At 44.8% G+C, this 14,644-nt stretch overlaps 1 protein-coding gene across 3 annotated transcripts in view; it reads left to right on the top strand.

Moving 5' to 3' along the window:
• Positions 1-14,644, top strand: part of PLG (plasminogen) — a 52,340-nt gene that overhangs the window by 23,107 nt on the left and 14,589 nt on the right. For all 3 annotated transcript variants that reach the window (XM_081524436.1, XM_081524434.1, XM_081524435.1), the window contains exons 10-13: positions 5,648-5,807; positions 9,866-10,047; positions 12,086-12,234; positions 13,145-13,238. In XM_081524436.1, the coding sequence (XP_081380562.1) occupies positions 5,648-5,807; positions 9,866-10,047; positions 12,086-12,234; positions 13,145-13,238 (585 nt within the window). The remainder of the gene's footprint in view (positions 1-5,647; positions 5,808-9,865; positions 10,048-12,085; positions 12,235-13,144; positions 13,239-14,644) is intronic.

The raw sequence follows: 14,644 nt of genomic DNA, 5'->3' as shown, positions 1-14,644 counted from the left end.
TCTTTAACTTACATTCTGCCTACAAATAATATTATTTTACTTGATGTATAATGTAAGAGCCTTACAACATTGCAATATTTACTCTGTCCCAAAATACTATGCTATTGTTCTGAGTTTACATCTATTATTTTATAAATCTCACAATAAATTGATACTATTTTTGCCCTGAAGAATCAGTCATGTTTTAAAGCAATTAGAAGGGAAAAAAGTCTTATATTTATTTTTATTTATTTATTTCTACCATTTCTTCTATGCTTCATTTATTCTTGTTGGTTCTCCAATTTCCATGTGATGTAATGTTCTTCCTGTAAAAAACTTAACCTTTTCCATTTTTTATAGTACAAGTCTATTGATGATGAAGTTTTTTAGTTTTTGTATGTCAGGAAGAGTCTTTATATTGCCTTCAGTTTTACAAAATAATTTTTGTTGGATATAGAATTCTGGGTGAACAATTTTTTCCCCTTTTACCATTTTGAAGATGTTACTCCATTACCTTCCACTTTCAATAGTTACAAAATAATTTTTGTTGGGTATAGAATTCTGGGTGAACAATTTTTTCCCCTTTTACCATTTTGAAGATGTTACTCCATTACCTTCCACTTTCAATAGTTTCTGATGGAAACCTGTGTTTCTCTGTATCTAATATTTCTTTTTTCTCTGGTTGCCTTTAAGACTTTCTCTTATTTTCAGTTTTCAGCCATTGATTATGGTGCATCTAAGTGAGTCTATTTGTTTACTTATTTATTTATGGTGCTTATCCTGCTTGAAGTTCTCCGAGCTTCTTGTGTTTGTGGATTATTGATTTTCATTACTTTTGTAAAATTCTCAGCCATTACAGCTCAAATATTTCTTTTCCCCTGTTCTCTCTCTCTCTCTCTGTTTTCCTTTTTGGGATTTAGGCCACCCAAATGTTAGATCATTTCATGTTGCCTCATATCTCTCATATGCTTGTTCTATTTCTTTCCCCACTCTTTTTCCTTTTATGTGTCAGTTCAGATAATATTTGTCAATCTGTTTTCCAGTTCACTGATTATTTACTCAGTTCTGTTCAGTCTGTTAATCAGCCCATCAAAGGAATTTTTCATCTCTGATAACATGATTTTTATTTCTAGTGTTTACATTTGATCATTTTATTCTTTTTTTAAAAAATAGATTCCATCTTTGCTGACATTCTCCATCTATCCATGCACATTGTTGACCAGTATGGTGCTACAAGCTCCTTCAACATGTTCATCATAATTACCTTGTAATCTCAATCTGATAGTCCCACACCCCTGGGTGGCTGTGAGTCTGGCTCTGCAGATTGTTTATCACTCAATAGTGGCTTTTTTTCCCTGTTGTTTTGTGTGTGTGTGTGTGTGTGTGTGTTTTGTAATTTTTAATCAAATGCTTGGACTTACTTGTAGAGAAATAATAGCTATCGAAGCAAATATTATTTACACTTTGAAATGGGCACCCTTCTTCTATTGATATGTTATGTAGGTAAATGGGTTAATATAATTAGCAGATAGAAGAAATTTAGGTTTTGTTGTTGCTGCTTTTACCTTATGTGAACCGTAGGTTTCAAATCCCCCCAATGGTGAGGTGCTGTCACCTTGTACTTAAGAGTTGGGTCTGCGGTGCTGAAGACCTTTCTCATTATTCCTAATCCCTTCTCAACTTCTAGTAATCAGTACATGCCTGTACCACAGAGGGAGGGCCACTCCATACTTTTGATAGACTACTGTTTCTTTTTTTTTTTTTAATTTTATAAATTTATTTATTTTAGTTGGGGGCTAATTACTTTACAATATTGTAATAGTTTTTGCCATACATTGACATGAATCAGCCATGGGTTTACATGTGTTCCCCTTCCTGGACCCCCCACCCACCTCCCTCCCCATCCCATCCCTCTGGGTCATCCCATTGCCCCGGCCCTGAGCCCTTGTCTCATGCATCGAACATGGAATGGGGTTCTGTTTCACATATGATAATATACATGTTTCAATGCTATTCTCCCAGAACGTCCCACCCTCACCTTCTCCCTCAGAGTCCATAAAATTGTTCCATGCATCTGTGTCTCTTATTCTGTCTCGCATATAGGGTTATCGTTACCATCTTTCAAATTCCATATATATGCATTAGTATACTGTATTGTTGTTTTTCTTTCTGGCTTACTTCACTCTGTATAATGGGCTCCAGTTTCATCCATCTCAGTAGAACCGATTCAAATGCATTTTTTTAAATGGCTGAGTAATATTCCATTGTGTATATGTACCACAGCTTCCTTATCCATTCGTCTGTTGATGGACATCTAGGTTGCTTCCATGTCCTGGCTATTGTAAACAGTGCTGCGATGAACATTGGGGTACATGCGTCTCTTTCAATTCTGGTTTCCTCGGTGTATATGCCCAGCAGTGGGATTGCTGGGTCATATGGCAGTTCTATTCCCAGTTTTTTAAGGAATCTCCACACTGTTCTCCATAGTGGCTGTACTAGTTTGCATTCCCACCAACAGTGTAAGAGGGTTCCCTTTTCTCCACACCCTCTCCAGCATTTATTGCTTGTAGACTTTTGGATAGCAGCCATTCTGACTGGTGTGAAATGATACCTCATTGTGGTTTTGATTTGCATTTCTCTAATAATGAGTGATGTTGAGCATCTTTTCATGTGTTTGTTAGCCATCTGTATGTCTTCTTTGGAGAAATGTCTGTTTAGTTCTTTGGCCCATTTTTTGATTGGGTCGTTTATTTTTCTGGAATTCAGCTGCAGAAGTTGCTTCTATATTTTTGAGATTAATTGTTTGTCTGTTGCTTCATTTGCTGTTATTTTCTCCCATTCTGAAGGCTATCTTTTCACCTTGTTTATAGTCTCCTTTGTTGTGCAAAAGCTTTTAATTTTAATTAGGTCCCATTTGTTTATTTTTGCTTTTATTTCCAATATTCTGGGAGGTGGGACATGGAGCATCCTGCTGTGATTTATGTCGGAGAGTGTTTTGCCTATGTTTTCCTCTAGGAGTTTTATAGTTTCTGGTCTTACGTTTAGATCTTTAATCCATTTTGAGTTTATTTTTGTGTACGGTGTTAGGAAGTGTTCTAGTTTCATTCTTGTACAAGTGGTTGACCAGTTTTCCCAGCACCACTTGTTAAAGAGATTGTCTTTTCTCCATTGTATATTCTTGCCTCCTTTGTCGAAGATAAGGTGTCCATAGGTGCGTGGGTTTATCTCTGGGCTTTCTATTTTGTTCCATTGATCTATATTTCTATCTTTGTGCCAGTACCATACTGTCTTGATGACTGTGGCTTTGTAGTAGAGCCTGAAGTCAGGCAGGTTGATTCCTCCAGTTCCATTCTTCTTCCTCAAGATTGCTTTGGCTATTCGAGGTTTCTTATATTTCCATACAAATTGTGAGATGATTTGTTCTAGTTCTGTGAAAAATACCATTGGTAGCTTGATAGGGATTGCATTGAATCTATAGATTGCTTTGGGTAGTATACTCATTTTCACTATATTAATTCTTCCAATCCATGAACACGGTATATTTCTCCATCTGTTTGTGTCCTCTTTGATTTCTTTCATCAGTGTTTTATAGTTTTCTATATATGAGTCTTTTGTTTCTTTAGGTAGATATATTCCTAAGTATTTTATTCTTTTTGTTGCAATGGTGAATGGTATTGTTTCCTTAATTTCTCTTTCTGTTTTCTCATTATTGGAGTATAGGAATGCAAGGGATTTCTGTGTGTTAATTTTATATCCTGCAACTTTACTATATTCATTGATCAACTCTAGTAATTTTCTAGTAGAGTCTTTAGGGTTTTCTATGTAGAGGATCATGTCATCTGCAAACAGTGAGAGTTTTACTTCTTCTTTTCCTATCTGTATTCCTTTTATTTCTTTTTCAGCTCTGATTGCTGTGGCCAAAACTTCCAAAACTATGTTGAATAGTAGTGGTGAGAGTGGGCATCCTTGCCTTGTTCCTGACTTTAGGGGAAATGCTTTCAATTTTTCACCATTGAGGATAATGTTTGCTGTGGGTTTGTCATATATAGCTTTTATTATGTTGAGATATGTTCCTTCTATTCCTGCTTTCTGGAGGGTTTTTATCATAAATGGATGCTGAATTTTGTCAAAGGCTTTTTCTGCATCTATTGAGATAACCATATGGTTTTTTTCTTTCAATTTGTTAATGTGGTGTATTACATTGATTTGCGGATGTTAAAAAAACCTTGCATTCCTGGGATAAAGCCCACTTGGTCATGATGTATGATCTTTTTAATATGATGTTGGACTCTGTTTGCTAGAATTTTATTAAGGATTTTTGCATCTATGTTCATCAGTGATATTGGCCTGTAGTTTTCCTTTTTTGTGACATCTTTGTCTGGTTTTGGAATTAGGGTGATGGTGGCCTCATAGAATGAGTTTGGAAGTTTACCATCTTCTGCAATTTTCTGGAAGAGTTTGAGTAGGATAGGTGTTAGCTCTTCTCTAAATTTTTGGTAGAATTCCGCTGTGAAGCCGTCTGGTCCTGGGCTTTTGTTTGCTGGAAGATTTCTGATTACAGTTTCGATTTCCGTGCTTGTGATGGGTCTGTTAAGATCTTCTATTTCTTCATGGTTCAGTTTTGGAAAGTTATACTTTTCTAAGAATTTGTCCATTTCTTCCAAGTTGTCCATTTTATTGGCATATAGCTGTTGGTAGTAGACTACTGTTTCTTGTTACGCAGTGCTAAGCGTTTGGTGGAGGTAGGCATCCTCTATCTTCTTGGTCTACTCTCAGCCTTAGACTCTGAGCACCTGGTGCTGCGCTGTACTTAATCTCTCAGTTGTGTCCAACTCTCTGCGACCCCATGGACTGCAGCCAACCAGGCTTCTCTGTCCATGGGGCTTCTCCAGGCAAGAATACTGGAGTGGGTTGACATGCCCTCCTCCTCGGGGTCTCTCCAACCTAGGGATCAAACCCAGGTCTCCTGCACTACGGGCAGATTCTTTACCATCTGAGCACCTGGTAACATTTCTCAATATTCTTGCCCCTTCTTCCCATGGAACTAAACTCTAAGTTGTATCTGTGTCGAGTCCTGGGTGGAAGAATAGGAGACTTCTGCTTTGTGTTGGTGAAGTATCCTGGCACAGCAGAATTTTCTGCCCCTATTCCAGGGCCCTAGCCCTCCCTGAGAAGCATTGGATCTTTGCCTGAGTCACAGATGTAGGACCATGTTCCCCAGCAGCTGAAGGCTTTGGCTTTGTATAAGCAAAGAGTCTGGGGAAACGCAGAAGGTTTCCTTGTCTTTCTCGCTGGTGCCGAGTCACCACGTGAAGTCTCTACCAAATGAATATGTCTCTTTCTGAACACCTGCCCAGTTGTTTCCATGAATGCCCAGTGGAGATCCATAAAAGAGAGCTTGCACATGAGTGCAATGTCCAATTATAAGCCCTCTGCCCTGCTTATTTTTTTCCCAAGTTTTAAATTGACTATTTAGCCAAAAGTTAGGTCATTAAAGTGTTAGAATGTTCTGGACCTATTGTTTTCTTTGCACGTCCATTTGCCTCCCAATATGTAAAAAGAGGATGGTGTTAATTCCCAGGGAGGATATTCTGTTCGTGTAATAAATTATTTCACATGTTTCCTTGTTCCAGTCATTATTTACTGATCTCTTCTCTTTCAATTTCAGTACCACCTGAACAAACTCCTGTGGCCCAAGACTGCTACCATGGTAATGGGCAGAGTTATCGAGGGACGTCGTCCACTACTGTCACAGGAAGGAAATGCCAGTCGTGGTCATCGATGACACCCCACCGGCATCAGAAGACCCCAGAAAGCTACCCAAATGCGTATGTCTTTGATTTTCAACCGGTAGAGGAGAACCGCCAGCTTCAATTTCTGTTTAAAGGGCTCTGCTCGAAACTAATGTCTGAGGACCAAATTTCCTTTGGCTCCAAACTGTGAGACAAAATGTCCCAGGCAGCTTGCTTTTGCGCAAAGTTTCTGAAGGAAGAGAAGCTAGAGGCTGGCTCTCTTTCCTGAGTAGTGTTTCAGAAGCAGGGTGGAACAGACAGAGGGGCTGAGGTACTGCTAGTAGAAAGCTCAAAAGATGCAAGATGATCGAAGGCTTAGAAACAGGATCATTCCACAGCTCTTGCTTACTGATCAGTGTCATCTTTCAGCCATGGAATTTTATCATTTAGTCCTCCAACTCCTGAAGTGGTTTGTGTTTGCCATTGGGTAATAAATATAAATATTTATCACCACTGGGTGATCTATGTATCACCCGCCCTGTATAGACATATTGGGTCCTGAGTGCTAGTGGTCTCAAGGAATATGAATTACCAGAGCATTAACAGCAAATGCAGGAAGGCAGATTAGAGTCAGAAAGCACACAGATACTGATACGCAAAATGGACATCAGTGGACAAATCAGTGGGCAAAACAGTGGATGAGACTAGGTCTGATCAGACCAGTTTTTCTGTGATACATGGCTGTAAAAACATGGAAAAATTTCACATGATAGACAACAAGCAGCATAGGACTGCAACTTTTCAGAAAGTAAAATAAATTAGATTGAACTTACAATGACGCTGGTTTTCTTCCTGGAGATACTTCGGGAAGAAAGTATTGCCTTGGACTGCAGTGCAAGGAAATGGAACCAAGGCAGACCACAGCAGTCTTGCTGATCTGAGGAGACAGAGACCGGAGTTGGGGCTTAGTGAGGCAGCTTGGATTGAGTAGGCTGGGTAATCTTGAGAAAGGATCTGTGCAAAGAAGGCGCTTCAGAAATACGTATGGAGTTCTCCTAAAGTCTTTGGCTGAATGCAAAGCTACACATGCCCAGGGAGAGATTCTGCAGTGAACACAGGACAGGGAACCGCGAGATAAACGGAGATTATAGAGCTCCCAGGGCACTAGGAGATTCTGTGTTTGCAGACTTGAGATTCTTACGAGCCAGAGAGGAGACACCTCAGGGACACCTTGACCATTCAGTAAGGAATCCAGAAAAGTCCCACTTTATCAGTTGTTGCATCGCCAAGTCGCGTCCAACTCTTTGCGATCCCAAGGACTGTAGCCCACCAGGCTCCTCTGTCCATTCATCAGTAGGATTAGTGTATTCCTTGGATAAAGGCTATTCTAAAAACATTTGAGCAAAGATTAAAAGCAATCCTAAAAGAATCAAAATGATCTCCAAGTAAGTTAACTGCCCACCAGAAGAAAACGCAAGGGCCTTGAGAGGACAATAACAAAAGGCTCCAATAAAACAATCTAATAAACATGGGCACAAGACTTCAACCATTTAAAAGATGTACCACAGGGAAAGATGCAAATGGTCAATAAGAACCTGAAAAAATGTTCAACATTTTAGTCATCACAGAAGCAAGAATTATAATCAAAGCCACTGCCGCCGCTGCTGCTGCTGCTGCTGCTGCTCAATCGCTCAGTCGTCTCTGACTCTTTGTGACCCCATGGACTGTAGCCAGCAGGCTTCTCTGTCCATGGGATTCTCCAGGCAAGGATATTAGAGTGGGATGCCATTTCCTCCTGCAAGGGATCTTCCCCACCCAGGGATGGAACCTGTGTCTCCTGCATTGCAAGCACATTCTTTTACCACTGAGCCACCAGGGAAGCCGCTATAACCACAATGAGATACTACCCAATACCCAATGGCAATGACTGTTACTAAAAAGACAAACAGTAAGAAGTGGTTCCGAGGATGGAGCAGGGACAGCTGTCATACATGGTGTGTTTCCATGTGTGTGTGCTGACTCATGTCCCACTCTTTGGGACCCCGTGGACCGTAGCCTGTTTGGCTCCTCTGTTCATGGGATTTCCCAGGCAAGAATACTGGAGTGGGTTGCCTTTCCTTCTTCAGGGTATCTCCCTGACCCAGGGATCAAACCCACGTCTCTTACATCTACAAAAAGATCTACCAGAAAGTTCTTAGCAGCTTCATTGCTAAAATAACCCCAAACTGGAAGCCACTTCAGTGGTCACCAATAAGAACATGAATAACTGGTAAGATACTCATACCATGGAATACTATTCAGAAATGAAAAGGAACAAGTTACTGATACCCCAAAATTGCATGGGTAAAGCTCAAAAACACCGAGAGAAGGGTATATCCTTACATGAGTCTATTCATATGAAGTTCTGGAGTAGAACTCAATAATATTTGCTTCTGGGGGGAGGGCAGCCAAGACTGAGCAGTGTGACCCAAGGGAGGTTTCTGGGGGGTGATGGGCATGTTCTCTGTCACAGCAGGAGTGTGGGTTATGCAAGTGTGTGTGTTCACCAAAACTCATCCATCAAAGTACCTCTACCGAAAAAAGAGAGCAGGAGCCTGTTTCCTGTGATAAGCCTTTCTCACACATCCAGTTGCTTGGAAACCTGCTGACAGCCTTCTTCAAATTATGGACCTGGGCCTGAGATGGTCACTTGTCTATAGTCCCTAAAGATACAGTGTTGGATTCCCATAGAACATTGGATGTTCCAAGTGATCTCATGAGTCACAGAGTGTGAGTCTAAGTTCCAAAGGGGAGTCCAAGGCTGAGACTTCTGAGAGGCTGGGGCAGAGTCCTCGGGAGGCCCCAGGGGTCCAAGCTGCCCGGTGAGCCCCAGGCTTCTCCTCTGCTATTTCTGACTCAGCTCCCACAGAAGCCCTGGTCTACCCAGACGTCCCCCTTCCTCCCTTTGGCCCCACTGTCCTTTAGTTACATCCCTTTCCCTTGGTCCCCGAGCGGCTGCAGGTAGATGAGCCCGGGGCTTCTTCGTGCGTGCCCCAGAATGCATCCTCTGGAAACCTCATCCAGCTAGTTTCCCAGGAAGCTGCCACAAGCCTTCCGAACCCCCAGCCCACTTGATCTGCCTATGCTATTTACAGTAATATTACTGCCATGAGTTTTTGTTTCATTGTAAAATACAGTAGGGCTTTCCAAGTGGCTCTAGTGGGAAAGAATCTGCCTGCCATTGCAAGAGACTGGAGTTTGATCCCTGGGTCAGGAAGATCCCTGGAGTAGGAAATGGCACTCCACTCCAGTATTTTTGCCTAGAAAATTCCATGGAGAGAGGAGCCTGGTGGGCTACAGTCCATACGGTTCCAGAAATTGGGACTACAACTGAGCGCGCGCGTGCACACACACACACACACACACACACACACACACACACACAATACACTATGAGTAAACAGACTAAGAGGGTTGACCTGGGAATATCATCATCTTGTATGTCTTTTCTGCCTTGGATAAATATGTTTTAGTTCCAACTTCCATAGCCCTACTCACACAGAAGAGAAAACCAGAGATATAGATATATTTGTTTGTACGCAAAAAATCTAAAATATGTGCTTCCAAATCTATATTGGTTATCCCTGGAGAATTTATTTAACACTCCCAGGGAGAGGAAAACATTCTGATACTTCCTCTTATATATGTATATGTGATCTGTTTTTATGTGCAACATGTATTACTTTTGATTATTTTAAAATAAAAATTACAACCTACTTTAAAAAACTGACCGAGTTCTTTAGAAATTCAGGACCATCTGTGCCTGTGACATTATAATAATATTTGGCACCTTTGGTACCTTGGACTTCCCTTGTGGCTCACCTGGTAAAGAATCCGCCTGCAATGCAGGAGACCTGGGTTTGATCCTTGGGTTGGAATGATCCCCTGGAGAAGGGAAAGGCGACCCACTCCAGTATTCTGGCCTGGAGAATTCCAAGGACTGTGTAGTCCATGGGGTCGCCAAGAGTCGGACACGATTGAGTGACTTTCACTTTCACTTTGGTACCTTAATGGAAATATTTCAGCCACTTTGTTGTAACAAAATTCAGAGGGTGCTGGGGTGTCCCTGAAGATTCGCTCACCTCTCGTGACCTCTATTGCTGTGGAATTTACAGCGGCTTGACAATGAACTACTGCAGAAATCCAGATGCCGATAAGAGCCCCTGGTGTTATACCACCGATCCGAGCGTCAGATGGGAGTTCTGCAACCTGAAGAAATGCTCAGAAACACCAGAGCAGGTGGCAAACACTCCTGTGCCTCCCCAAGCCCCAAGCGTAGAGAATCCTCCTGAAGTAGGTAAGAAGTCTGTGGCCAGACATCCGTGTACTCAGGTAGAGAGATTATAAGAGGTGGAGAATCTTCGGGAGGCAGAGGCTTCATTGCTGTGGGGGGACTGGAGTGCTGGCTGAGTCTGCGATGGGGAAGGCTGCCTCAGGGCATCATCTGGGGAAGCCAGAGCTGCTATTGCTGGCCTGATGGGGGTGGGCATGTCTTTAGGAGTTGAAAGGTAATTGAATGAACTTGTGGACCCAGCAGGGGAAGGAGAGGGTAGGACGAATTGAGCAACTAGCATTGACATATATACACTATTACGTGTAAAATAGAGAACTAGTGGGAAGATGCTATATAATACAGGGAGCCCACCCTGGTGTTCTGTGATGACCTAGAGAGATGGGATGGGAGGGGGGTTGTTGTTTGTTCTTTTAGTTGCTCAGTCATGTCCAACTCTTTGCGACCCCATGGACTATAGCCCGCCAGGCTCCTATGTCCATGGGATTCTCCAGGCAAGAATACGGGAGTGGGCTGCCATTTCCTTCTCCAAGGGAGGGGAGAGGAAGGCTCAAAAGGGAGGATATATATATATATAAAAAATTATGATTGATTCACATTGTTATATGGCAGAAATCAACACAACATTGTAAAGTGATTACCCTTCAATTAAAAAAAGAAAAAGAAAAGTAATTGGTTGTGAGGGATGGATACAGTTTTGAACCTGGGTGGATTGAGAGGATGATGAAGGTGGCCAAAATAGGACATTCTAGAAAAGCAAATCTCTGCCTTTTGCGTGGAGGGATAGAAAGGACCGATTTGGTTTTGAATGTACAGAGTTAGGAGGGCTAGGAAGACTGTCAATGATCACCTCCAACAAAGGCTTGGAGAGAAGCAGACATGTAGCTCCAAGGGTCTGGGGCCCTGAGGATAAGAATGTCACCCGAGGTGGGAGACAAAGGATAACCAGGCTCTTCTCCGCTTCCCCGGCCCTTTGCCCGCGTGTCGCCCCATGTGCTGAGCCTCTGGTCCTGTAGCTGTCAGGCGGCAGGAGTACTCAGTCCTCCAACAGGATGAGGTCACAGAGGGGACTGACGCTCCCCTGGCATGAAAGCTCAGTGGTCTCATGGCTTGTCTGATCACTTTTGGGTAATCCAAGATCAGACAGAAACGATTAAAGTGAGGACTTGGTTTCAAGTTGAGACCCCCTCTCCTTCCGGAGGTGGACTTGGCTCCTCTGAGATGCTGGAGAACCTTACCTACTGCTCCCTACTGTCCCCCCTGCTCTATATGTAGGACCAGCTCATCTCTGCCTCCCTTTCTTGGTGAGACTTTGGGTGCCATGCCCCAGCTGGGGATCCCTCCTGATGAGACCTCACGTGGACTCAGGTGGTCCTCCCACATGATGCCCCACGTGTGGTCCTGGGTAACTCACACAGCCTGGTCCTGGCACACACACGAGGCAGCCCAGCACAGCCCTGCTCCTTGGCCAAGCGGCCAGCTGGCCCAGCTTTTGCTGTTTGGATTTTCCAACGGCCCATCAGACACTGTGCGCTGGGTCCCCATATGTAACACTTATCAAGGGCTCAAGCCTCATCTCCAAGGCGTGAGGTGAGGGAGGAGTTTGGGGAAGGGACCTCTAGCTATCTCTTTATTACCTCTTTCATCCCAGAAGGTGGCAGAGCTCTGGGCAAAATAATATACTTTTATAAAATCCTTTTCCATCTGCACTCTTTCTCCATCCTTGTCGAGAGTGAGTTGTTCAAGGATCATCTAACACTTTGTAGTGGCATCTGTGTTACCTCTCAGTCTGTTACCTAACTGAGTATCTTAGTGTCCCCGCCGAAGTTCCCATTCTAACACCCAGACTTGTGATTCCTTCTGAGACAAGAGCATCTCTGGCGACTTGTTAAAAAAATCGTCAGAGCTCACTGAAGCCTCCAGGGCTCCTGTGTTCCAAAGGACGTGACCACAGCCTGTCCTGAGAGACGCCGAGCGCTGCGGCGTTTGCTCCTTGTCGCTGGGTCAGTGTGGGGCAGGTGACACCGTTCCCTCTTCCCTCCAGACTGCATACTCGGGACTGGCAAAGGCTACCGCGGCAAGAAGGCCACCACAGTGGCCGGTGTCCCCTGCCAGGCGTGGGCGGCCCAAGAGCCCCACCGACACAGCATCTTCACTCCAGAGACAAACCAACAGGCAGGGCTGGAGAAGAACGTAAGCCACTTTGATTCGGAGTCTGTGTTGCCTTTTTTTGACCCACCTTCGCAAACCGAATTGAACCTCTGCTCCAGAGAGGCTGCCTGACTGAGCGTTGGTGTAGGGTGGGGAGGGGAGGCCAGAGGGTTCAGGGGACCGAACCTGTGGCCCGACGGCCTCAGCGTTGGGGGCACAGTTAGCGCAGGCCGGCCACCCCCTAGCTTCTTATGTCTTTCATTTGCGACACTTCCTGCCTGCTTTTGTGACTGGTTTATAGTTTCCAGTGTTTGTCCTCTAGGTCCCGGTGATCAAACGTGACCTTCATGACACTGTAGCTGGATGTTCCTAAAAAAAAAACTGGATGGGCCATCAGGTCTCAGCTAGGATTTCCCCCACACTCACACAGTGAATGAAGGGTTTCCTCTGGGGGGTGTAGAGAGAACGGAAGATGCAGTCTTTCCATGGCTGACCCACGGAGGTTGCCGGGGCTAGGAGAATAAGCAGTTCTGGAGCAGCAGTGAACGGGAGTCATCAGGCACAGGACTGACCTGAATGAGGGCCTGTCCCATGTCCACAGTCCTCTCTTACTGGGTGACTATGGGCCCTGCTGACACAGGCTGCAGGGGAGGCCCGTTTATATAATCTCCAACCTCAAGACCCCTCAGGGTCTACACCCCTTCTCCAGGGCAGCGGCCTCACGGTTCAAGCTCCTTCTTAATGAGGAGACGTGACCGATGGCATTCTATGAGTCAGAGGCTTCGTAAGCACCCTGAAAAGTGACTCTGCCCATCTCTCTGCCAAAGAAACATGACCTTTCATCTTCTAAGGACAGAAGTGAAATCGATGTCTGTGCCTCGTATCTATCACCTTCTCTGCCGTGCCCTGCCCTGGCATGCGCCCTCCCCCAGATACCTGCCTCTTTTTCCAGTACTGCCGTAATCCTGACGGTGATGTCAACGGTCCCTGGTGCTACACGACGAACCCAAGGAAACTTTTTGACTACTGTGACATCCCTCATTGTGGTAAGCTGCTGTCTCTTTTGGAAGGAAATGGCTTCTAAATAAATGTGGTGTCACCTGGTCTCTGATTTGCAAGATGAGAGTTTGGGCTGAGCACTTCTGGGCAGCAGAGGGTCCCCTCTCCCCCAGAGCCCTCTTTTCATCCTGGGCCTCTTGAATCAGTCCTCCTCGTGGCCCCCCTTTATAGGCACTCCCCTCCTCCAATAGTTTAAACAAAATACACACAAAATCCTCCCAAAGAGCAAGTTCAGAGGTGAACCCTTTAGCCTCCAGAGGGCTCCACTGACCTCTCCAATGTCTGGGGCAGGATGCCTGAAAAACAAATTCAGAGTCACTCAGATGGGAAACTCTCTTTCAGCAGCTGAGAAGTAAGAAAGAAAACACAGACAGCAGGAAACAAATAAAAATATAGCGTCTATTGTAAACCTATATACTGTCATCCTAAGAACTCAGTGAACATGACTCCTTACTAAGGCCCGACGTTCCTTATCCTAGGATGACTATGCATTAGCCAGACATTCGCCAGACAACGTAGAGAAAGCTTGCTTGAGTTCTTTCCTTGTTTCTCAGACTTTTCTGGGGAGTGAGAAGCTTGGATCACGGAAAGGGGAGTTGACCTTTGTTCTGAGAAGTCTGGTCTAACAAGTCCATGGGTAGGTCTGGAGAACAACGTAAACTGCTTTGGTTCAGACCCTATTTTACTCTCCACTGACCCATCTTTGCAGACGGATTCTGTCTTGATTCTTGGTAATCAGCCTGGACTTCTCCATGGCACGGTTTGATGGCTTGCATTTGTGCCTGCCACGTGGGGGGATGGAGGGTAGAAGGTGCAGCTGCAAAGTCACTGAAGTCCACGTCCAGAGGTGATTTGGGAGGCAGCTTGGGGAAGGGGTTGAGAGCACGGAGCCACCGTCAGGTTGCTTCGGGTCGCTCCTGCCTAGAGCAGGGCGAGGAGGGCGAGGCCAGGGTGAAGGAGGGATTCTCCTTGGCCGCTGTCACCATGCTCCCTGGGCTGAGGAGGAGCGTGTAGCAGACTGCTTCTCCACTGTGTTTTCTCAGTTCTCCAGACGCTGTCTCAGTGGCCCCCCACCTGAGGGTCCCTGGTGGGGTGCGTGCCTCCTTTTCTGCTCCTCCCTCCTACCCTTCAGCTTTCTGGAACCCCCACTGCCTCTTGGGGCGCAGGCTCGCTGACTTGGACAGGGTGCCTATCTAGCACAGTTGCCTTTAAGTTGTCGTATATCACGCCATTCCTGCCCCGGGCTCTATAGCTGTGCCAGGGAGTCATGCACCTCTGATGCCCACAGAAAGGGACCTACAGTAATATCCCAGGGGCAGCCCTCAGCCACCAGCAGACGCTACAGGCTTCTCAAGTGTCAGGAGGCCTGGGGATCCTTCTGCAGGAAATAGGT

This window comes from Giraffa tippelskirchi, chromosome 9 (assembly GCF_054371585.1).
Source record: "Giraffa tippelskirchi isolate mGirTip1 chromosome 9, T2T-mGirTip1v1.2.pri, whole genome shotgun sequence".
In the NCBI taxonomy this organism is placed as follows: domain Eukaryota; kingdom Metazoa; phylum Chordata; class Mammalia; order Artiodactyla; family Giraffidae; genus Giraffa; species Giraffa tippelskirchi.
The sequence above is the reverse complement of the archived record's forward strand: the minus strand, read 5'-3'. Positions and strand labels throughout refer to the sequence as shown.